Source organism: Melospiza melodia, chromosome 4 (assembly GCF_035770615.1).
Source record: "Melospiza melodia melodia isolate bMelMel2 chromosome 4, bMelMel2.pri, whole genome shotgun sequence".
NCBI lineage: Eukaryota > Metazoa > Chordata > Aves > Passeriformes > Passerellidae > Melospiza > Melospiza melodia.
The window spans coordinates 4796209-4818382 of record NC_086197.1 but is presented as its reverse complement, the minus strand read 5'-3'; the positions used below and the strand labels follow the sequence as shown (position 1 = coordinate 4818382).

General features: G+C 46.7%; 1 protein-coding gene and 1 long non-coding RNA gene across 5 annotated transcripts in view; one reads left to right on the top strand and one right to left on the bottom strand.

Moving 5' to 3' along the window:
- Positions 1-2065: 2065 nt before the first annotated feature.
- The window catches only part of GATA3 (GATA binding protein 3), a 29010-nt gene continuing 8901 nt past the window's right edge, over positions 2066-22174 (bottom strand). For 3 of the 4 annotated variants that reach the window (XM_063153699.1, XM_063153700.1, XM_063153701.1), the window contains exons 2-6: positions 21511-22132; positions 18215-18751; positions 15222-15367; positions 9697-9822; positions 2066-3828 (exon numbers count right to left, since the gene is read on the bottom strand). In XM_063153699.1, the coding sequence (XP_063009769.1) occupies positions 3544-3828; positions 9697-9822; positions 15222-15367; positions 18215-18751; positions 21511-21751 (1335 nt within the window). In that variant the 5' untranslated portion in view covers positions 21752-22132 and the 3' untranslated portion in view covers positions 2066-3543. The remainder of the gene's footprint in view (positions 3829-9696; positions 9823-15221; positions 15368-18214; positions 18752-21510; positions 22133-22174) is intronic. The other variant, XM_063153702.1, reaches the window with a different exon arrangement.
- Positions 21519-22174, top strand: part of LOC134417020 (uncharacterized) — a 4639-nt gene continuing 3983 nt past the window's right edge. Inside the window, exon 1 of the long non-coding RNA XR_010027487.1 lies at positions 21519-21646. This is a non-coding gene — a long non-coding RNA (uncharacterized LOC134417020). The remainder of the gene's footprint in view (positions 21647-22174) is intronic.

The following is a 22174-nucleotide window of genomic DNA, read 5'->3' as shown; positions in this document are numbered from 1 at the left end:
CACAAACAAAACTCTTCAAGACATTAAAATTTGCTCAAAGAGAATACAATTTAAAAAAAATAAAAATTAATTGAGAAATTTGTAGAACACTAATGTTACTTTAGCAACTAATGTGGTAGTTGGGGGGATGTGATCTTAGGGATTCTGTTCATCCTCCTCCTGACACTGAAATATAAGATAATTGATGTAAGAAGTCTCTAGACAAAATGTATATATTTCCTAGCGTATATGCAGACAGAGTGTCTCCATTTGTGTCCTTTACAGGATGCTCATTCTCTGGGCTGGCCCCAATCCTGCTTCATTTCACTCAATGCCCCTAAGACCTGTGAAACAACATCAGAAGAAAACTGCAAGAAGGTATTTCAAGAACTTTTGAGGAAAAGGGAGTTAAAGAGAGAAACTCAGGAGCCAGTTCATCTAAAGCAAATGGAAAAAAAAATTCTGACTGCAAAATTCTGCCATGCAAATCCTCCTCTAATTTTTTGCCATTGTTGAGGTCCTGGAATCAATATTTTAGTCCAACTGCAATCTGTTGATGAGCAAAAGGAGGGAAAGGTTGTGGCATTGCGAATTAAAAAATAATAATCTCTCAAGCTTAATATCAGCAAAGATGATTATTTCCTTTGATTTGTCAGGCTAATTGAAAATAGCTTTATAGTTCACAGATGATTAATTAGGACCCAACAAGATCTCCATTTGCATCTCGGTAATTCTTCACTCTGTTTTATTTCAACATTTAGTCTTTATGCTTAAAATATTCATTGAGAAAGCAGAAAGGTGATTAACATAAGATTTTAAATGTGTACCATTTGTTCTGACTTTTTTTTTTTTTACACATTTTTGTCAACAGAGAAGAAAGGAAAGAATATACAACATCACAAAACCATTACTGCCTGTTCCGCTTCCATCTGCCAAATCCTCCTTTATGGTCAAAATACTTTAACCAGGTTCATTTTGAAACAGGGGAGAAAGAGCCCAAATAAAGGTGAACCCTCTGCCCTGCCTCCCCCATTCCCAAATCACCAACTATCTGTATCTGTATAATCACCCTGAACGTTTTGAAGTGTTTTATTCCTTACAAGAAAAACCCTGGCTGGTGTGAGCCACCCTGCAGCAGCAGATCAGACCATGCCACTGTTACCCCTCCCTCCAGACATCACCCAAGAGAAAGTGGGTTCAAACAGCTCTGACAGACATGGTGACATTTTTCCATCCACCTGGCACCGAAAGGCAGGGGTACGCATATTTCTGGGTGAAATATTTCACCCAGCATTAAAAATATAAAAGTAATTTGCAGGTCACGTCTGCTGAGGTTTTCTGTGTTTGGGGGTTGTATTTTTGTTTGGGATTTTTCAAGCGTTTTCTCACAGCCTCGGTCACCTCTGCCTTATCACACTGAGCTTAAATCTCCAGCAAATGGAGTGGTTTGATAAGAAGTTTAACCCTTCATTTGGAAGGTGAATTCCCAATCCTTGTGATAGTATAAAGAAGCTGGATGAGTTAACTCTGAAAACTAAAAGAATGATGGATTCCTAAGGATTAAATCACCAGAAATGAACAATAAGAGCCAAACTCTGCTGTTATCAATAGTAATGTTAATTAAAATTGCACTGTTTCAAAGAAAGTTCCTGCAGGACCGGACTGGCTAATGGCCTTTGAATTTTTGTGAATTTTCTTCTCTCATCAAATCCAGCTTTTCATAATAGATTCTGCCCACCCTTCCAAGAGAAGGGCAGATCTGCTCCATCCTGATTTTGCATCAAGATCTCGACTGTCTCTTGTTTATCTGTCACTGAGTACCCAACAAGACAGAGCAGAATGTGCTTTCCCAGCTCCTGTCCCAAACCTTTGCTTTTTTCTAAAGCAACCACGATCATAAGGACCCTGCTGTACCTTCTTCACTTATCCCAGCCCCCAAATTGTCCTCGACACCAGTTTGGTCATCGTTGCCTGAGACCCAAAGGGACCCATCCCATGTGGGAGCCCGAAATCACGCAGGGGCAGCGGCTGGGCTGGGACAGGGACAGGGACACAAGGGACAGGGAGCACACACCGGACAGTGGGGTTACACTAACATGCAGTCCATTTATTTTTGAGGGTTTTTTTTTTTTTTTCCTCCTTTGTTCTTTGTGATTTATCTTTTTTTTGATCATCAAGCCACTGCAAACGTTGCTTTGGCTGTCAGCATGAGCGCAGAGACAGACATTCCCGTACCCGTGGTCACTATGTCATAGATACCATCCAAACAAATGCTAAGAAAAATTAATAAAGAAAGAAAAATATTCCTTTCCCCACCCCCAAGCACAAAACACTGTTAAGTCAACAGAATTTAATCTAGTTTATTCTCCAAAAAAAAAAAAAAAAAGAGGAAAAAATATGAAAACAAAACAAAAAAAAAAAAAAAAAAGAGCAGGTCTTATCGCTAGCAGTAAATAAATTTATACAACCATTCAGTCTGTATAATAGGATGAAATAAATCTACATCTTTCTTATTTTGGTGCGTTGAATTATACATACAAACAACAATTACAGGAACTTGTTCACAATGCGTAGAGACCTGGAGAATGGCTATCTGAAACCCCCTTGTTGGCAATGTCCGCATGTTAACACTGATTGCCTGACACCATTGGTACTTCCTATGCAAAGGGCCCGTGGCCCAAAATGAATGATCTCCCTACAGGTTTTATTTATTTAGTTATTTAGTTAGTTAGTTAGTTAATGCATCATCAAAACCGTTCTAGCCAGCCCCCTCCCCCTCCCCGGAAACAGAAAAACAAAAAAAGAAACCAAAATAAAAACCAATCGAAACAAAAAACCAAAAAAAAAAATAAAATAAAAGGAGAAGACATGACTGGCAGTTGGTCCATTTGCTCGTAAGACCGCGTTTCCTCTTGGTCTGCATTGTTTGTTTTTCTGGTTTTTAAATTGTCCTCCCATCTTCTTTTTTTTTTTCTTTTCCTTTAAAAAAAATTCTCTTGGAGTCCTTCATGCCTTTTTCTTTACAGCTCCTCAGATGCGATAAAGTCTTCCTCAAATGTACAGTATTTCTTACAATATAAGTTATATGCAATGTTCAGCATTTTTTATTTTATTTTATTTTATTTATTTTATTTTTTTCACAGCACTAGAGATCCTGTCCAATAGGGAATGCAAGTTCTGAATGGCTTATTCACAAATGGTATCCAGATTCAGTGGGTAAGAATACATAGACGCCATAGTGAGTTCCTTTAAAAAGTGGCAAACATCACTTTTTTAAAACTTTTTTTTTTACTTTTTTCTCTTTTTTTCTTTTTTTTTCCTTTTTTGTGCTTTTTGTAGTTTTTTTTCTGCCTTTTTAATTTTTTTTTCTTTTTCTCTTACGCCTTCAAATAACCTTTTTTTTTTTTTCTAATTTTTTTTTTTAAACTCTTTTTTTTTTTTTTTTCCCCTCTCCCATTTGACTCGGGACGTCAGACCCGCAACCACGCGCCTGCAAAAATGCAAGTAGTATATAAAGTAAATCTCATTTTGAGACTGTAAGCATTCAGCAGGGGAGCTCTCTCGCTAGCCCATGGCAGTGACCATGCTGGAGGGGTGGCGAGGTCCGAAGGAGAGGCTGGATGGAGGATGCATCGGCGTCGGCGTGGTCAGCATGTGGCTGGAGTGGCTGAAGGGTGAAATGTGGCTGATGGAGGACATGTGTCTGGAGAGGGCTGCAGGGTTAAAGGAGCTGCTCTTGGGAAAGTCTTCGAGGTTGTCATGGACCTTTTTGCACTTTTTGGATTTGCTAGACATCTTTCGGTTTCTGGTCTGAATTCCTTCCTTCTTCATAGTCAGGGGTCTGTTAATCTAAACAAAAATCAATTATTTTTTTTTGTGCTTCCATCCCTTCTCCCCAAATCACCGTGGGATCTGTGCACCCCATGCCCCAGCCCAGAAGGACCAGCTGGTCACAGCCCCCCTCCTCCCCTGTACACACCATGTGCAACCCAACCTCTCCATTTCCATCCCAAAATTCAGATCCCTCCAGGAAATCCCAAGCTCAGTTGAAATTTCTGAAGACAAGACGACAGAAAATTGCTGGCAGAGCCACACAGGAGCAAAACATACCCGAATAATTCACAGCAGCTGAAAAATTTCAACTATCTGCACATTAGGTAATTGCATTGTGTTTAGGTATGAAACCAATCATTACCTCCTGGAAATATTCCCCACAGACACCGTCTCACCCTGAGGCTTCCTGTCTGATCTCAGACCATTAGCAGCAAGAACTGCTGGGATTTCAGTGCTGTGAGGGGTCTCAGGCTTTCACAGCTCCATTAGGAAGCTGGGCAACTCTCCACAAAAGGCAAGGGGTTTTGTCTTGTTTTTCTTCTTTCCAAAGATTTTGCTCTGATCATCCTTTCTGGTTCTCTTTAGCTAATCTGGTTTCATTTCTAAAGGCTTCCAGGTTTTTTGTTTTTTTTTTGGGGAGCTGAAACAAGTATCTGTGCTGATCAGCAAAGCATTTTCTGCATGCATACAAATGCATCTGTAGGTGAAATAAACATTAAATTCTCCTCCTGAAACTACACAGCAGAAATGATCATCCATGCATTCATCAGGGTTAGGAAATGGTAGCAAAAGTTCTGTTGGATACCCTGTAAGAAACTCTTATTATTCTTATTACTTGAAGCTGTCCTGTTCAGGGCCAGGGGTTGGACTTTGATGATTCTAGTGGGTCTCTTCCAACTCACAATATTCCATGATTTTGTGATTCTGTACTGCATAGAGAGCCAGCATCACAGCATGGCACAGGTGACATGAAACTCCCACACTTGGGAAAGGATTTATGCCTCCAGTGTCCCTAAACAAACTAAAAAATCAGGTTTGAGAATGAAAATGGGTCTTGCTCTGGCTCCTCTGCAGGATTTCACCTGTAGCAGAAGGCAGCAAATCACTCTGAGGCTGAACCATTTCTCATAATAAATGTGAGCACATGATGGTGCTGATGGATATTCTGCAAAAGGGAGAAAAAATGGATCCACTGTCCACCAGGATCTACTGTAGAGGACGATGAAAAGATGTCCCTGCAAAGGTCCTGAGTAACTCTGTGTCCATAAGACCTTAAATCAGCACAAGGAACAAAGCATTCCCTTCTTCCAGATCACAGCAAAATTTCACTTGTTTCTCCTCAGCCCCATTCTGGTCCCTTTTCACAACATGAGAATCATTCCTGGATTTCTGTCCCCAGGGAGGCCAGGATAAAATAACTCCCTGTTTCGTGCAAAGATGGGATTATGGGGAGAAGAAGGACCTGGCTCATCTCTGGTTTGTCATTCCAGTCTGAATTTGTGACCCCAGGCTCTTTTTACCAGCAGTGACAGCAGCCTTCACCTCACCTAAAAATGGGTGAGTAAAAGGCTGATTCCTCTGCCTCTGGATAAAGGGAGATAGAGAAAGCAGCCCTGCTTGCCAACAGCTAAAGGTAGGAAATATCTACTCATGAGCAGCCCAACAACAGCCCTGTGGCAGCAACAAGCAAAATCTAAAGTATTGTGGGTTCCAAACACAACATAACCCACTTCCCTGGCTTTCTGTCCTCACTGAGGGAGTGAGGATGCACACACAAGGATGGCCCTTTGCTCCAGACTGGGATTGGAAAGCTTTGCCTGGCCTGTTTTAAGTTTTTAGTGGGGATGTGTTGCCCAGATTCAAAGGCAGGCAGAAGCCCCAGGTGAGCCCCACCAGGCAGCAACATCAGAGGAGGCCAGGAAGGGCCAATCCCTGACAAATCCAGCTCAGGTTTGGGGAGGCACACACAGCCCCTGCCCCACCAGCTTCAAATGAGGATCTGTATCACTACACAAGGGCTCAGGGGCAGCCAGAACCAATCTCCAGCTGAAGCAGCAAAGTTTCAAGCTTGGCAGCTGGTTGTGGCAAAGTGGCATAAACCTGGTGGTGGGACTGGGGCTGTTCTGGGTCTTGGAACAAGCACAGAGTCCTGATCCTTGCCTGGTGTCATGTCCCACAGGACAGTGAACACTTCCCCAAAGCAGCATCCCTCCTGTTTCACTCTGTCTCTAAGAACAGGATGGCCCAGGCCACGATTTGATGTGAAACTCAAGGGTGGAAACACCAGCTCTGTGTCAGGATGGTGACAAAGCCATGGCCAGCCCCACAGCTGGGGACAGAGCTGCCATCCAAGCTGTTGTCTGGCCACATCATCCCAGTGTAAATGGTCTCACACTCCAAGCAGGTAACGAACCCAAGAGCCAAACAGATAAATTCTCAGATAAATGTCAGGAACCAGCACAATCAAAGCAGCAAGCTGGAAATTTTTTCCAGTGACTTCAAAGACCAGTCACAGCAGGGTAAAAGTGGTCCCCAAAACATCAAAGCCAAGGACCCATCTCTGTTTCTGGGGTAGAGAAATGAAAGACCCGGAGGGAAGACCTTCTCCGTGAAAATTCATTCTGATAAAAATGACAAACACATGCTAAATTAAAATTAAACCAGCCCAACGCATGTATATGAAATTCATTAATTTCAGATGGAGCCAATTAATTATGGGCAGGAATTATGCTCTTTGTTTTATCATATGCAAAATACTGACTGCTCTGCTCTCGGGACACATAGGCCTGCTTTAGGGTATCGTGAAAGGGGCCTTTTCTGATGAATTTTACCAAAAATAATGGCAAAACTCTCACTTCTACAGGCTCAGGCCAGCCTGATGTGCACCTCCAGCAAGGTACACTCCCACCCATCCCTGAAGTGTGCAAAAGCTCATCCCACTTCTGAGGACTAAAATAACAAGGATGAGAACCTCGTATTCAACAGATCAAATCCAGGGGATAGTCTTAACCATTATAGGCCTGATCTTGCTCTGACTGAAGACAATGGGATTTTGCCATTGACCTCAATAAGGTCCTGTCACTGAAGTGGATTTATCCTTCAGACATAGTCATTACAACGTTGGGTTAATCTTCCAGGCTGGCTGTATCTTAGAAAGCACTCTGGGATGCCACGGGATGAAAGGCACCGTATCAATGTGAAATATTAGTCATTGTTAACACTGGTGTTAATGGAGCCAGCTCTTGTTCAAGTCAGTGGGAGGAATGCCAACAGCTTCACTAAATGCACCCCAAGACTATTATGATTATTGCTTATATCCTACTGACAAATGGGTTTGCTTAAGCTGTGGGAATCAACAGTAAAACAAACTGATATAGCTCCATGAAAAAATTAACACAGTGAAAAAAAAAGTTTGTCTTTTCACTGCAGTCGTTCCCGGTGTGGACATAAAATCTGGGTAAGTTTCAACTGCAGATCAATCCATTAAAATATCCTAATGATGTTAAGGTACCAGAAAATTTCATTAAACCCAAAGAAAAGAAAAAATGGTGAGTGGGGGTGGATAAAACAGCAGACAGGAATTTGCTACAGCCTAGCCTGAAACAGGGTTAAGTCGACTTCCAAGCATCCAGAGACCTTCCACTGGCACTGGCACAACATCCATGCTGACAGCTGCTGGGGAGGGACATGCTACAATCAGCCTCTCTATTTCTGACCCCTCTCCTGATGGAAATCACAAGATAATATACACACAGGGAGCAAGACCACACTTCTCGCCACGGTCATAACTAAATACTTTAGTAAATACTTCACTAAATACTAAATACTTCGCTAAATACTTTGGTAAGTACTTTAAGAAAATTTTTAAAAAAGGATCTACCCACTCATATCTGGATTTTAGTATCCTTGCCTGGTTATTTTGCTGCACACAGGAGCTCAGTCCTCTGGGGGTTTCATTTAAGCAGGATCCATTAATGGCGTTGCTCATAGGGCAAGATACTACTTGACTTTGGTAAGTAGCTGTGCTGAGCTTTTAAGCAGCTGTTGGTGTTTTTAATGAATATGAAAATGGTTCCAATGTGCTCAAGGCCTGCCCCATGTCACAGATTTCACAGCTGGATCGGCGTTTCCCTAAACACTGGATCTAGAGGTCAATTCAGGCCAACTAGGTTTGCAGTGTTAGTGCAAAAAAGAAAAGGATGTGCTCTTGCAGGCACATTTCTGGAGAACCTCGGCATTCAGACACCATTCTAAACACTTCAGGAGGAGATTTCTCCAGTCAGATGTCTACAATGGAATCAGGCACATCGTAACTCATCATCCTGCCATCATTTGCAGGCATAGGGAGGAACTACTCTATCTTCAAGGGTCGAAGTCACCCCAATAAAACACAAGCATCCACCAGCACCAACTGAGAAGAGCCCTTTTCCTTCAAAGAGCTTTGCTAGCTACAGGAGGAGCAGCTCCTTGGAGGTTTCCCAAACTACCTGATTTAAGTCCTACCACTGGTGGCTACAAGGCCAAAATGGGAACAGCACAAGCATAGATCCCCTGCCCGGTGAAGCTGGCTGACCTTGATCCCTTCTTGCCAAGGAAATAGCAAACAGAATATTTTCTCGAGATATTCTGAGAGTTTTCTCTCTGGGTCCAACCCAGTGTGTTTGCAGTGATCACACTGAGAGTTTGATGACAATCTTTACTTGCTACATCAGACTCAAAGCGTGCTGAGACACCTGCCCACTAAAAGGTAAACACATTTTCCTCTTTTCCAAGAGAGATGCCTCCCATGAAACAGGTGAAAAATTAGCCTGGTTGTTTGTTGGGGTGTTTTTTCTACTTAATCCAAACTTGTTTACTCATCCTAAGAAACCAAACAGTTTGAAATAACAAATGGAAGGGACTGATACCACAAGGGTTGGACGCCCCATGAAACCCGATACGTCTTTGATGTGTTTCCATGGGTGGACACAAGGGCAAAACACAGCCCCAGATTTGCAAACCAAACACAAAGCCATCAACCACTAGTGGAAAAAAAAGTATATCAAAGCAGAGAAATTGGAAGTCTTTTCCTTCTTTTGGCATAATAATTATTCTAATGCCACAAGTGGAATGAGAGGAACAGGAGTAGCCTTAAGTCTCCTTTATTAGCAGTATTATTCAGTAGAAGACTTTTCAGGTCCCTTTAGCTCTTTCCCAGGGGCACATATCCCTGGTTCCTGCAAGCTGGCTTTGCATGGAGATATTAGATTAAATCTGTCAGCCATTACATTTCATTTCATTTCATTTCTCCTTCCCTTCCATGACAGATGCTTTGAAATTCACATCACAGGTTGAGCAGACTCTGCAACCCGCTAACTAAATCAAGTCCTTTTTTGGTTTGGGACTCGTTTGCATCAACCAGCACAAACACAGGGCCTAAATAAATCATCTTTGGGGACAGGACAAAGGCAGCCACAAACCCAAGAATGATCTAAATAGTTTCTGGCACGTATTTCTTTTTTTTCCAGAGTTTGTATTTGCTGGAGGAACCAAGCTACGCATAGGAGGGGTATCGGCTTGCAGGACAGTGTGTTGTCTTTTCCAACTCTCTGAGCCCAATCAGCAGCAGATAATGTCTCTCTGTGTTGACCCACCCCTCCTTTCTTGGCTCAGGCAAGGAAAAGCTCTAACATTACCCATGGACAGCCTTGTTTTATGCCTCCCCAAGTTGGACAGGCTACGTTTGAAAGGCTGACGGCTCATCGCTCCAAACCCCAAGGTCCCCAAAGGGATAACAGAGGTCTCGGCACCACCCAAGACTGGAAATCCTCAAGTTAAGGAAGAGTTTGGATCATTGAGCACCAAAGCTGAGGCCGCATTATTGAGTATTCCAGTCACACTTACATTGTGCAGCTTGTAGTAGAGCCCACAGGCATTACAGACGGGATCGCCGTTGGCATTTCTCCTCCACAGGGTGGTAGTGGTGGTCTGACAGTTTGCACAGGACGTGCCCGCCCTCCTGGCTGCAGACTGTGGGAAGGAGGGAAAGAGAAGGAGAGGAAGAGAAAAACACCCGTGTTAAAAAAAAAATTTAAAATGCGATCAGCAAAATTTCTGAGAAAGAAAACATCAACCCTGCAAGACTGACGCGCATCAGCAGAGGCCTCCAGAAACTGACTTGTGAGAACAAATAATAATTGTGAAAAAAAATCCCCAAGGTACTTTAATCCCAAATTATATGTGAACTGAATCAGGTGCCAAAGGGCATCCTAAAAAGTGAGTGCTAAACCTGTGATAGAACTCATCAAAATTAGCAGCGCTGGCACAGCCCATTCCAGAGGGGAAAATGTTATTTAAATGCCAGCATGTTTTTCCATCTTAATTCTCCCAGACCCCCCAGGGGTCTAATTCTGCAGTCAGGGCCTGAACTGACAATTGCTGGAGTCAAGGGCGTGAGTCACTCCGGCTCCAGCAAGAGACCAGGGTGGGCAGCTGCTCGCCGGGCCCGACCGCAAGCGCAGCCCGGTCCCATAAGCTCAGCTCAGCTTCAAAGGAGACAGGCTCCAGATCGGAAATAACACCATGGCAAGGAGCAAGAATCCCAACTTTTTAATTACACCCTTTTCTCAGCCCAAACCTTTATGTTTATTTAAGGATTGGTAACAAGCCTGAAAGAAGAATTTACCGTTTCATAAAGGGGTAGGAACAAGAAAAAAATCTACGTGGCAAAGTGTATACGGAAGATTTTTTTGTTAGCTGCGATAATGACTTAGCAAAGTCAAATTTAGTAAAGTTGCTCTTCTTTCGCATGCATAAATTCGTACTTATCATTTAAAAACTGTAACTTTAGCAAACAAATTGTGCTTCTGCCTCTGAAGGAGGAACAGGAGCTTTCAGACTGCTGTGTGAGCGCGTATGCGTGCTTGCGTGTGCGCAAATGCCTACAGCTCCTAAAAAAAAAAAGACCTTTAGATCCCCATCCTATCTATTCTTCATCAATATGACATGGTCCCAGAGCTCTGATTTCATCCCGATGCGTTACTTTCAATGGAACTGCTCATGGGCTTAAAGTTAAAACATGTGCTTAAGCGATTTGCCAGATCATAGCAATGCTTGGCACCTTGCAGAACTGAGCCTTTAATGCTCTCTTTTGTGCTCTTACTGTTTCAAATTTACCCCTCACCCCACACAGCCGCACACTGTAGCACATCCAACATTTAAAAAAAAAAAAAGAAAGAAAGGAAATACCGCATCTTTGGATACCGTACAACAAACCCAAAATGCAAACATGGACACTGGCACAGCCTTAGCGTTAATACCAGCTCTTGTTAGGTCATGTTGCAATTTTAATCATAATTGAATGCGGCGTAGGTGGAGAGAGGACGGGTTGGTTTTGCTTTAGATAGGGGAGGATTTTTTTTTTTAATTTAATTAGACAAAAAGGACTGTCTAAAAAATAAATAAGACAATGCCCATGAGCACTAGGAAGCATCACAGAGTGGCTGATCCAACAGCGAGTGGCTCTCTCAGGCTGCCCGTAGGGATAGTTCCATTTTGCTTGACCATAAACCACTCTGAACCAAGCCAGTCCCAAGGAGATCTTTAGCTGACTTCTCTGTGCTGGTGACAAGCAGAAGTTGGGGGCAGCACATGGGACTTGAAAAAATCCCAGGACCAGCAGAGAGGATGAAACATCCCACCATGAAGAGCAGAGCCCCGAACTGATGCATGCACGCTGACCACGGCATGGACCCAAACTGGGCTGCCTTCAAAATCACCAGGATAATTAAATAATGAATGTGTTCCAAAGGCGGCATGGAGATAAAAATGGAGCTTGTAAAGCCAGGTTCTCACTAAAGAGCTGAAAAAGAGTGTGCAGCTCTCTGCCCCCCAACTCCTGACACTCGGCGCGCGGGGCTTGGAGGGGCACCAGGCTGGATTGAATCTCTTGGTGGCAGCTTTGCCTTTATCAGACCCAAAAATCAAGCCTAAGGAAATTTCTAAAAACCAGTGATATTTGGCTCAGCCCACACAGGGGAAACATCCCCTTTGAAGATATTTGGGGTTTCTACGCAGCGCTCGCCGTAATTTCTCCTACAGCAAGCGCATTCAAAAGGCACGCCTGGTCACCACCTCGCTGCCTTCAAACAAATTCTGACATTAAATAAGCAAATAAATCACAACATCTACTGTCTTCTCTTAAACTATTTCCACCTACTGTGTTTCACTTGCAAAAATTCAGCATCATTAGCTGAGTATTTTAAGCTCTTTCGGTCCCAGGCTGCACCTTTTATGCTGTACCAACTTCTACCGGAGACACAGGCAGCGGGCAGGAAACAATGAATAATAACGCTATTGCAAAGCTCCCAGCAATGGCATCCACTGACGCTCATCAGCGACTAGGGGCCTGGCCATGGCAGTCATGGGATGACTAATTAGCTGCCCCATATCATCCACAGGAGCACAGCCCATGGCACAGCTGCCGGTGAGCAAAGGAACAACTTCAGAAGCGCTAACAGTGATGAAAAGGTGAAATTGAGGAGGTTGGAGGAACCAAGTGCTAATAAAGATGCTTAATTAAGGGGCATTTTCAGTGTCTGTATTCACCCACAAAGCTCCAAGCATCATTTTCCTAAAATAAGATTGCATGTGCATGGGCCTGCTGAGAAATTGGTTATAATCCTTCCAAAACCAGCTTGGCTTGACGTGGAAACTGAGAGCTCTGCATCTGCATGGGAATGGGAGAAAAACTAAAGGAAGATTTTATCTCAGCTGCGATGGGGCTGCCACTGCCTGTGACAGGGACAGGAATGGCCTCCAGGAGGGCTGAAGACTTTTTAGGCAGTGATGGTGTGGTACCACCTGCCTGTTCTGGATTGCCCTGCCAACATCTCCAGGTCTTCCACCTTCCCCCTCGAGATGAAGCAGAGCTGTCTGAGCCCCCTCAGCCAGCAAGACTTCATCCCTGTCACCTAAAGGACACTCTCACGAAGACACCCATTGAATTTAACAAGGCTTGGGCTGGGTTCTCAGCATCTAAGAACTTCTTTGCCTCCTCTCTCCCACCCATCAAATCCTATCATTAGTTTCAGTGCAGCTGTGATCAGAGCCCATGAAACCAGCCCGAGGTCACGCAGGAACCTTGTGGCAGAGGGAAGGAGCTGGATCCCCACCCTGAGCCTCCATCCACAGCCCGCCTGCCTTCACAGCAGGAGAGATCCACTCAAGCCACAGCTACATGCACGTCCACATCCAGGCACAGAAAGTGCAAATGCAAGCCCAGCTCTGGTGCCTTCTGACTAATTTTTTTTTTCAGAGGTTAGCAAGGGAAATAAATATAGGTGCAAACAGCATTAGGGATGTTTTGGTTTTTTTTTCTTTTTCCCAGGCAGTGCTGGAAGTGGGGGACGGGAGGAAGTAGAAAAATCAAATTTCACATTTAGCAAAGGCCACATTTAAAGAAGGGGAACTTTTTTTAACTTTAACTAAAATGCCCAAAGATTGGAACGATAATGCAAGACAAGGTCTCCCTTTACTTCTTTTCTTTCTTCCTCTTTTTTTTTCTTTTTTTTCCCCCAAGAATGACCTTTTACTATGTATTTATTTATATAGTTCATTTTACATGTGCCGGGCTCAGGGTGACTCGGGACATTCTTTCGTGGTTCCATCAGACACTTTTTGAAAGCTCTCCCCCTCTCTCCAGCCGCTTTCCTATTCTGCCTCCCCCTCTGCTTGTTTGGATATGCTCAAGCTCCTGTGTGTTTGGACTGGGGAAACGGAGCTGTTGTTTAGGAGTTATCTCCAGGGCTCAGATATCCGGCAGCTTTTTCCTAGGAAGTTAACTTTACACATAGAGAGAGAACGAGGAAAAAAAAAAAAAAATAAAGAAAACGAGGGCTGTGTGTTTGAGACAGAAGGGCCGGGGGGGAGGAGGAGAAGAGAACAAGAGAGCTGCCCAAAAAAATCAAAATTCCAGCCTGTACTTCCCTCCCTAGAAAGCTTTTCCTCTTTTCTAACAAGGCTATGAAAGATGAGAGAGACAAACCTTTTCCTACATGGGAAAAGCGCGTACAGGAGGGCACGGAGAGGTTTCACACGCAGGAAGTTTGGCGGGCTAGAGGAGCAAAGCCACATCTTCCCCAAAACTCACACGGCCAGACAGAGTTATTGCTGATGCCCCTCACAGCTCAGCCCTTCCTGGGAATGTACCCTGCAAATGCTTCCCAGAGCCAGAGGGAACAAAGCTGATATGATTTTATGGGTGTCTCACAGGTGAGGAAGCTGATCCCGACCTAAGAGCTGTGAGAACCTTCAAGGAGAACACAAATTAACCAGCCCTGTGCTGCCTGTGGGGTCTGGCCATGGCGGGCACAAGCCTCACCAGACTGGCCAGATCCATGGATCAGCTCAGAAATTCCACAGAGAGGCAAGAGCCACCTTTCCTCCCCATTTTGAGCAGCCCTTCCACATCTTTAATCCTGACAAAACCAAACGTGCCTCGATTCGAAACATTCAATAACTTCCCAGGCAGGGACCATAATTTTTTTCCCCCCACTCGATATATTTTTCCCCTTGTGGTCTGCCTGATTATTTGCCAAATAAACTTTAACACATTTATTAGCCATGCCCACAGCTTCCAGACCTTTTTGTGGCTTCCAGGGAAATGCATGAACAGATCGCTGGGGATGCTGTAACGTATTGCCTGGGCTCAGAACAGTCACCAGTCTTGTAACTATTATTTCAAACATTTACCCACTCATTTCATCTTCCTCCAGCTTCTGTAGCCTGGGTACATGCTAGGCTTTGCAATTTCACCATCCTCTCTGCCTTGTGTCCTTGTGACACCATTTGAGACCCAGATGGCACAGACATAAATGACCACACCAGGTACCAGTGGCACCAGGAGCTGATGGTTCCAGCTCTTTGCAGGAGCAGTGACACCCCAGTGACACCTGAGATCCAGTTTGTGTCCCTTTTCCATGACACCACCAGCCAAGGGGGATAGAGACACACTAAAGAGTGGAGGGCAGAAGTCTGGAGAGCCCAGGAGAAATCCTGTATTCCTGATAATCTCTTTGGTCACTAGGAAATTATTATCCTGCCCTTAGGCCCTGGAAAATGTCACTGTCCTCAGGTCACCGTGTGGAGTTGAAAACTCAGTTCTGGTTTGCAAGAAGCCGTGGATCTTGATTTTTAAACCTTTTTTTTGCAGTTTGCAGTTTGCTAGAGCAGTTTGCTTTTCTGCTTTTGCAGTTTGCTAGAGGATCAGACAACTGAGGCCCACAGCAGCTGGGGGCCAACTCTCCAAGCATCCCTCCCTCGAACACAACGGAACCAGTGGGAGCTGGCTGAGGTTCCCTGTCCATCCTGAGCTGCAGATAGGAAGCAAAAGCTGCAGAAAAAGAAGAATAAAATAGAGGGAGACTCACCAGTCTTCTCTTGGGTTTGATCAGGGGCCGGTTCTGCCCGTTCATTTTGTGGTAGAGTCCGCAGGCGTTACACAAATAGTGCCCAGTGCCGTCCCTTCTCCACAGAGGGGTTGAGGTAGCCCCACAATTTACACACTCCCTGCCTTCTGGAAACAAGAGAGCACATGGGTCACTTAGGGAAAGCAGAGATAAAACGGGCTGGGCAAAGCCCCCCCTCCCCAAAATAACCCAAAACCTCCCCAGAGACCCAGCCAGGCCAGAGCTTGCCAGCGCCCCCCAGGCTCAGCATTTCCAAAAAAGGGTCCAAAGCCATGACTGAACAATGTCCCTGGCACACTCTGGTGGGCTCTGACCCTGTTCCCCTCCCCAGCACCACTCCACCGGCAGCATCAGACCTGTGCCCCAGCAGCAGGGAAGAGGGATGGTGACAATGACAACCCGAATGCCATGGTGGCTCAAGAGGCTCCCCAAAGAAGCTCTCACTCCTCCTACAGGTCTCTTTAGTGCAGAGGGGGAGCTGACAATTTCTCCTCAATGCTTCTACAGCTCTGGTGACCCCAAGTTTCCATAGGCACCAGAAAAACCTTTGCAAGAAGCCTCCAGCCCTCTACACCCAAAATACTGGATACAGAATTTAAGTCCATGAGCCCCTTTCTGATGTGTGTGAGGACCCCAGTGTCACTCCTTGAGCACTCTTCCATCTCCCAGGGGCATTCCTGAGCCTGGAGGGCTCTTCCTCTGGCCTCAGGTGAAACCACATCAAGGACCCCCAAAATAATCACAGACAACCCCCAAAACACCTCCCCAGCTCCAGCCAATGCATAACAACTCTGACAATATCTGCTATTGATTAATTTGAAATTAAGCTTCCACCACCCAAAACTTTCAGAAGCCCCTCTGGTTTCCCCACCACATCTTCAGCCTGATGGTCCACCCTGGCTGTCTGGGATAGCAAACAGCCCCAAGCTCGCCTCTTAAGTTCTTTCCCTCCTTCTTTTTGGGCGCCGCTTTTTCCTCTCCCTGGCTATTGCAGGGGGATATCTCCCCAGCTTGGAGGAGGGAACCGGGAGGGTGCAGCCCCTGCCTCGCAGCTCCTGTCAGAGGGCTGAGGGGTTTCTTTTGTTGCGTCTTTGGTTTAGTGGGGGAAGTTTTTTTGTCCCCAGCGTCGGTGGCGGCCCAGCTGAGAGCGGTGGCAGAGCCCAGGCGGGCAGAGCAGAGCAGAGCCGAGCCAGCTCAGCACAGAGCCGGCTCCCCGCTGCCCCAGCCCGGGCTGCCTTCGAGCAAGAGGCATCCGTGCCCTAACCACAAACGGCAGCCGTTTCTCCAGAGCCTTCGCACCGAACCCCTCTTCTCTCACACCTCCCCAACAACTACAGCAACCAAAAAAATACATTTGCGGCCGCTTCTCCCTCTTTTATCCTGCAAAATCACCCCCTTCCTCCTTTTTCTCCAGTTCTAACCCTCTTTGTCTGGGAGGTCCTAGCTTGCTAAGATCGACTTCTAAAGGGAAGAAAAATAAAAGAGAGAGAAAGAAAGAAAGAAAGAAAAAAAAAAATAGGTGTTGCTGCTGGGGTTGGTTTATCACGAACCGCAGATGTCTTTCTAGAAGGTAAAGCAACAGAAAGTGGCAAAAGGAAAACAGGAGGGGAGGGTGGAGGGGGCCGGGGCGGTTTGAAAATGCCGCGCAGCCGGTGGGTGCCCGGCGGGCGCCGGGGGATGCTCAGCACCGCCCGGGGCCACAGCAACCCGCTCCTAACCCGGGACACGGCACCCGCTCCGTGCTGGGGCCAGCCGGCCCCGTTAATACCCGGCTCATTCTGTTCCCCTCCGCTTAAACGGGGCGGCCGCTGCTGTTTGAGTCTCTGTCCCTCTCTTTTGTTTCACCCCATCTCTCTCTCTCTCTCTCCTGCTTTCATGTACAAAACATACAGGTCTGGGTTTTTTTGTCACTCTAACCGCATCCGGACTCTATTAAAGTTCCTGGCGCTGGATAAACAATGCAACTGTCGCGTGCAGCAGTCTGAAAATAATTGGATTAGCTCAAACATATCAGCTAAATAGAGACAGTCCCTGCTCAGACAGACAGAGTAAATGTCACCCTGGAAAAACCCTGAAAACTGATCTCATTCATGCCAGGCAACCCCGCAGCAGCCTCCTCGGAAAAACAAAATAGAGAAGAAAAAGAAAAAAAAAAAAAAAGAAAAATAAAAGGAGGTAAAAAGAGTTTTGACTAATCGCCCTTTCCTCTGCACACAAGCGCACTGCCCTGGGCTCACTCCCAGCCCTCCGTGCACAAGAACGTCCAAGCCCGGCGTGTTGAGCCGTCGGGAGCCGCCTCGCAGCCCATGCCGCGGGGAGCGCACAGAGCTGGGGCCCCCCAGGAAAGGGGGACACTTTGGGGACTGTCCTGTGGGCGATCCCAACCCCCCGGGCCGGAGCCGGCCGGGGTTGCGTGGGCCAGCTCCCCGCAGCGCCCCGGGAAAACCCGCCCCGCGTCCCCGGGCGCCGCATGGGAAGAGGCCCTGGGAAGAGCGGGCGGGGGAAGTTGGCCGGGATTTGGCACCGTCATTAAAATACGGGGAGATGGCTAATGCTGCGGTTCCCTCGGTTTCGCTTCGTCCCCGGGCGCCGCAGCTGAGCGCACCGTGGGCGCTGCAAGGGCCGGGTCGCCCCCGGGACTGGAGCCCCGCGGCACCGGGGGGTGCGTTCGGGTTCCTGGGCCTGGTTCCATCCCCAGCCAGGCTTGCACCAGGGGGAATTTGGTTGTAAAGCTAGCAGAGCGACCTGTGGGGAAGGTGAAGCGTCGTGTGTGTGTCCCCCACGAGGGTTCAGCCCCTGCTGCTCATCACAGGGATGCTCGAGCACATGTTGTCCCTGCGTGCCGGGACAGCGAGGGCTCAGCCCCATTCCTCTGCCCCGTTCCTCTGCTCCCCACTTTTCCCCCCTCAGCTTCCTCTCCCGAGCAACGGGACTGAAGAAGCCAAAAGCCCTACCTGTGCTTGACCGTGCTTTTGGTCGCGATTTACACCCAAAGCCGGTTGGCGATCCTCCTAAGAGGCTACTGGGGGGAAAAAGTCCAGAGCCATATTCTGGGACATACGGTGGGTAGGTAGTGATGGGGTGGTGAGCGGAGGAGGTGGCTCCTCCTAAAGAGGCCATGCTGCTCCGAGAGTGAGAGGACTCCAGCTTCATGGTATCGGCCAGGGACACCTGGTATTTGATGCATTCCTTCTCGTCCTGCCGGGTGGAGCCGGTGGAGCCGGGCGTGGAGATGGACGGATCCGGGGACACATCTTTAGGAGGGGTCGGCGGGAAGGTGAAAAGGTGCGGGCTGGAGTGGCCGGCGGATAAAGTGGAAGAGGAGGCGGGCGGGTAGACGGAAAGGGGTCCCGGCGAGCTGTGGTGGATGGAGGTCTTGGAGAAGGGGCTGAGGTTCCAGGGGGAAGCGCTGTGGTGGCTGCTCAGCGCCTTGCTGCCGTCCAGCCAGGGCAGCGAGCCGTGCAGCAGCGGGGGGCGGCACACCTGGCTCCCTGCTCGGAGAGAAACACGGACACACGTCGGTCACATCCCTCTGCCACCCCGGCAAAGCCCCCGTGGGGTCCCGGGACGTGCTCATCCCACCGCCACCCCTGGTCCTTCCCAAAGAGCTCAGCATGCGAGGGGAATTACATCTGATGAGAAAGCCCGCTCCTCGTTCAAAATTAAACTTTAAAAGCTGCAAGGGCACGGAGTGGCAGCTCCGGTCCTGCTGGGGAGCGGGTTTGGGGGTCGGGACCCTCCAAGCAGGGTGCCAGCCCTGTGACATGGGATTTGCGAGCTCTGCTTCGCTCTCGCCGTTTTCCAGGCAATCCCACGAAGGCTTTGAAGCAAAGATCCTGCGTGAAATTGCCAAGTCCCGATTGAAGAAATATTTTGTCTTAGCTGGGAAATGATTTCCCGAGCAGAGCCGTGAGCTAAAAACCCTGGGAATTCTCTGGTCAAACGAAGAAGACCAGAAAATGCCCCCAGACACGATAATGACCTTTGCAACAGGGCTGATAAACTTTGCAAACCACTCAGTTTGTCTTTTCTTCTTCCACGAGACTGCACAGAAATGTTAGAGGGCTTTTCCGCGATGGTATGGCACAGACAGAGGGTACCAATTGCCTCAAATAAACGCTTCATACCCTTTTTGTGGCAAGGGACACTTCACTTGTCGTTTAAAATACAGACCTGGGCTTTGTGGGGGAAAAAAACAATCCACTAGATTTCTGCAGTCAGATCTTTTACCCTTTGGTTATAAATGTTCCTAAGGGCTCGTACCTAATATTTCAAATTATTTTCGGCCCTTGCAAATACAAACAAATAGAAAAATCCGTCCTAAGAGTTAAATCCATCCAAACCCACAGCAACTTGAGCGAATGGCTGGAAGATGGAAAACACAGTTATTCAATTGGAAGGGAGCAAGTTTGTGTCTGATGATAAAGCCCTGGAAAGTCTCTGACACCTAGAGATCCCTAAACTCTGTAGGCATTGTGATAGGTGTATGGAGAGTGCTGAACATACAGAAGGAGAGATGCAAACAAGGGTGTATGGAGCCACAGAGAGTTACAGGGTGGACACACATGTTTGCATGGGGAGCCCCTGAGTGCCTAGAAAAGCTCCAAACTGGTTTTCACCATACCAGGCACTCGTGAACAATACTGAAAGTCGCTGCTCAAAAGGAAGGGAAGGTGGGTTATACGAATAGAAAGGGTCAAGATTCATTATCTTCCCCAGGAAGTAGCATAGTAAATAATATTCAGGCTAGATCAGAGAGACCGCATTTCCACTTTCTGCTGATATATTGGGGGAAAAAAGAAATGAAAAGGGAAGAAAAGAAAGAAAGGACAAAGGCTGCTGATCCTTAAAAATAATTGTTTTAAAGGGACTAATGGCAGAACAATGCAGTTACTGAGCGGAGCCTAATGCAGGCTCACACTCAACAAGTTGCTGAGGGCTGGGAGCAGCCTCCTGAGCCCGCTGGGCTCCATCTCACTCCGCTCATCCCATTTTCTCCACGATTTTGGGGTTATTTCCACTGCAAACCTCGGGGATTTAGATTTTGCCACGACAGAGAGCACTGTCTGGCTTCACAAACTACCTTCTGTTCTTTTCCCTCCTTTTTTTTTTTTTTTTTCCTTTTTTTTTGTATTTCTTTCCTTATTTTTTTTAAAGCCATCCAGGTAAACTCCAGCTGTAAATACTGAACCTCTCCACTTCTCCATAAAGGATGGCACCAAAGTGCTCATCCCTCCGTGGACCTGGGCCCCACCGGCCCCAGGTATTTCACCTCCTTTCTGAGAGCTGTGACCCAGGAACAAGATTCACATTGTGGAGCATTACCTTCCTGCAGGACCCTCAGGACAACACACCGGCTCTGACTCCTGATTACACCACGGGCTATATTTTTTTTATTATTATTATTTTTAAGTTTCTTTCTTATTTTAAACCCACGCCACGGTGCTGCCCTGGGTATGTGCGCAAAACTTTTCGTCGCAAGCCTAACGAGCTCACCAAGTGCGAATTAAATAGCCCAAGCGTGAGGACAGCGGGGTCATTTTCACACCCCTGCTCTCCAGCTTGCTTTGCTTCCCCAGAGCAGCTTAATCGTGCAAAAAACTAAACACGGTATGAAAACACTAACTGTTAGCCTAATTAAAGAGAGGGGAGAGAAACCAAAGCGGAAGAGAAGGGGGCGAGAGGAAGAAATGAAGAGGAAGATGAAAAAGAAAGAAATAGAAGGGAGGCGAGCAGAAGGGAAAGAAGTGAGAGGGGGAAGAGAGATGTGCGATAAAAAGAGAGGATGAAAGAGAGAAAGAGAGAGATAGAAAGAAGGAAAGAAGGGAGGAAAGGAGGAAGGAAAGAAAGGAGGAGAGGAGGAAAGAAAGAAAGAAGGGGAAGAGGGGAAGAGAAAGAGAGAGAAAGAGAGAGAGAAAGAGAGAGAGAGAAAGAAAGAAAGAAAGAAAGAAAGAAAGAAAGAAAGAAAGAAAGAAAGAAAGAAAGAAAGAAAGAAAGAAAGAAAGAAAGAAAGAAAGAAAGAAAGAAAGAAAGAAAGAAAGAATATTAAAAAAGAAAGAAAATATTAAAAAAAAAAAAAAAAGAAAAGAAAGTGAAAGAAAAAAAGAAAGAAAGGAAGGAAGCCTGAATTTTTATTTATTTCCAATAAGCCAACCCCAAAATCCACCCGTGACGTAGCTTCCCCGCCGGCAGGACAGGGTCTGCCCGACAGCCGCGGGGGGCTCGGCGGGACGGACCGACGGACACTCACCGTGGTGGGCCGTGGGGTACCGCTGCACCGTGGCTCTCACGGAGTTGCCGTAGTACGGCGGGACGGGGTTGCCTTGTCCGTCGATATTAAAAAGTACATCCACCTCCTCGGCGAGAGGATACTGCGTGGGGTCCATGTAGGTATGGCCAAGCGAGGGGTGATGCGAGTCCGGGTGCTGCCCATTGAGCACGGCCGGGTGGTGGTGGCTCACCCACCGCGGCTGGTCCGTGGAGACCTCCATCTTCTGCTCTTCCTCCTCGTCCTCCTCCTCCTCGTCCTCAGCAAGGCGCGGAGGGCTTGTGGAGATCGGAGCGGGAGACGCTGCCGGAGTTGTGCAGCGGGGCGGGGGGAAAAGTGCCCGGCGAGTTCGGGGGTGTTTCTGGTTAGGTTCGGTTTAAAAGTGTGGAGGGAGAGTTGGGGGTATGGTGATAAGCGATCGATTCCAAAAAAAAAAAAAAAAAAAAAAAATTTAAAAAAAAAAGTGGGGGAATAATAAAATAAAAAGGGAGGGGGAAAAAAAGGGAAAACAAAAAAAAAAAAGTCTCGGGGAAAAAATTTCTCTACGAAGAGAGATCCCCTCGTTTCTTCCGCTCTGTTGCAGATGTTTCTCTTCTTTGATCACCTGTAACGAGAAAGAGGAAAGGGAAGGAGCAGAGAGAGAGAG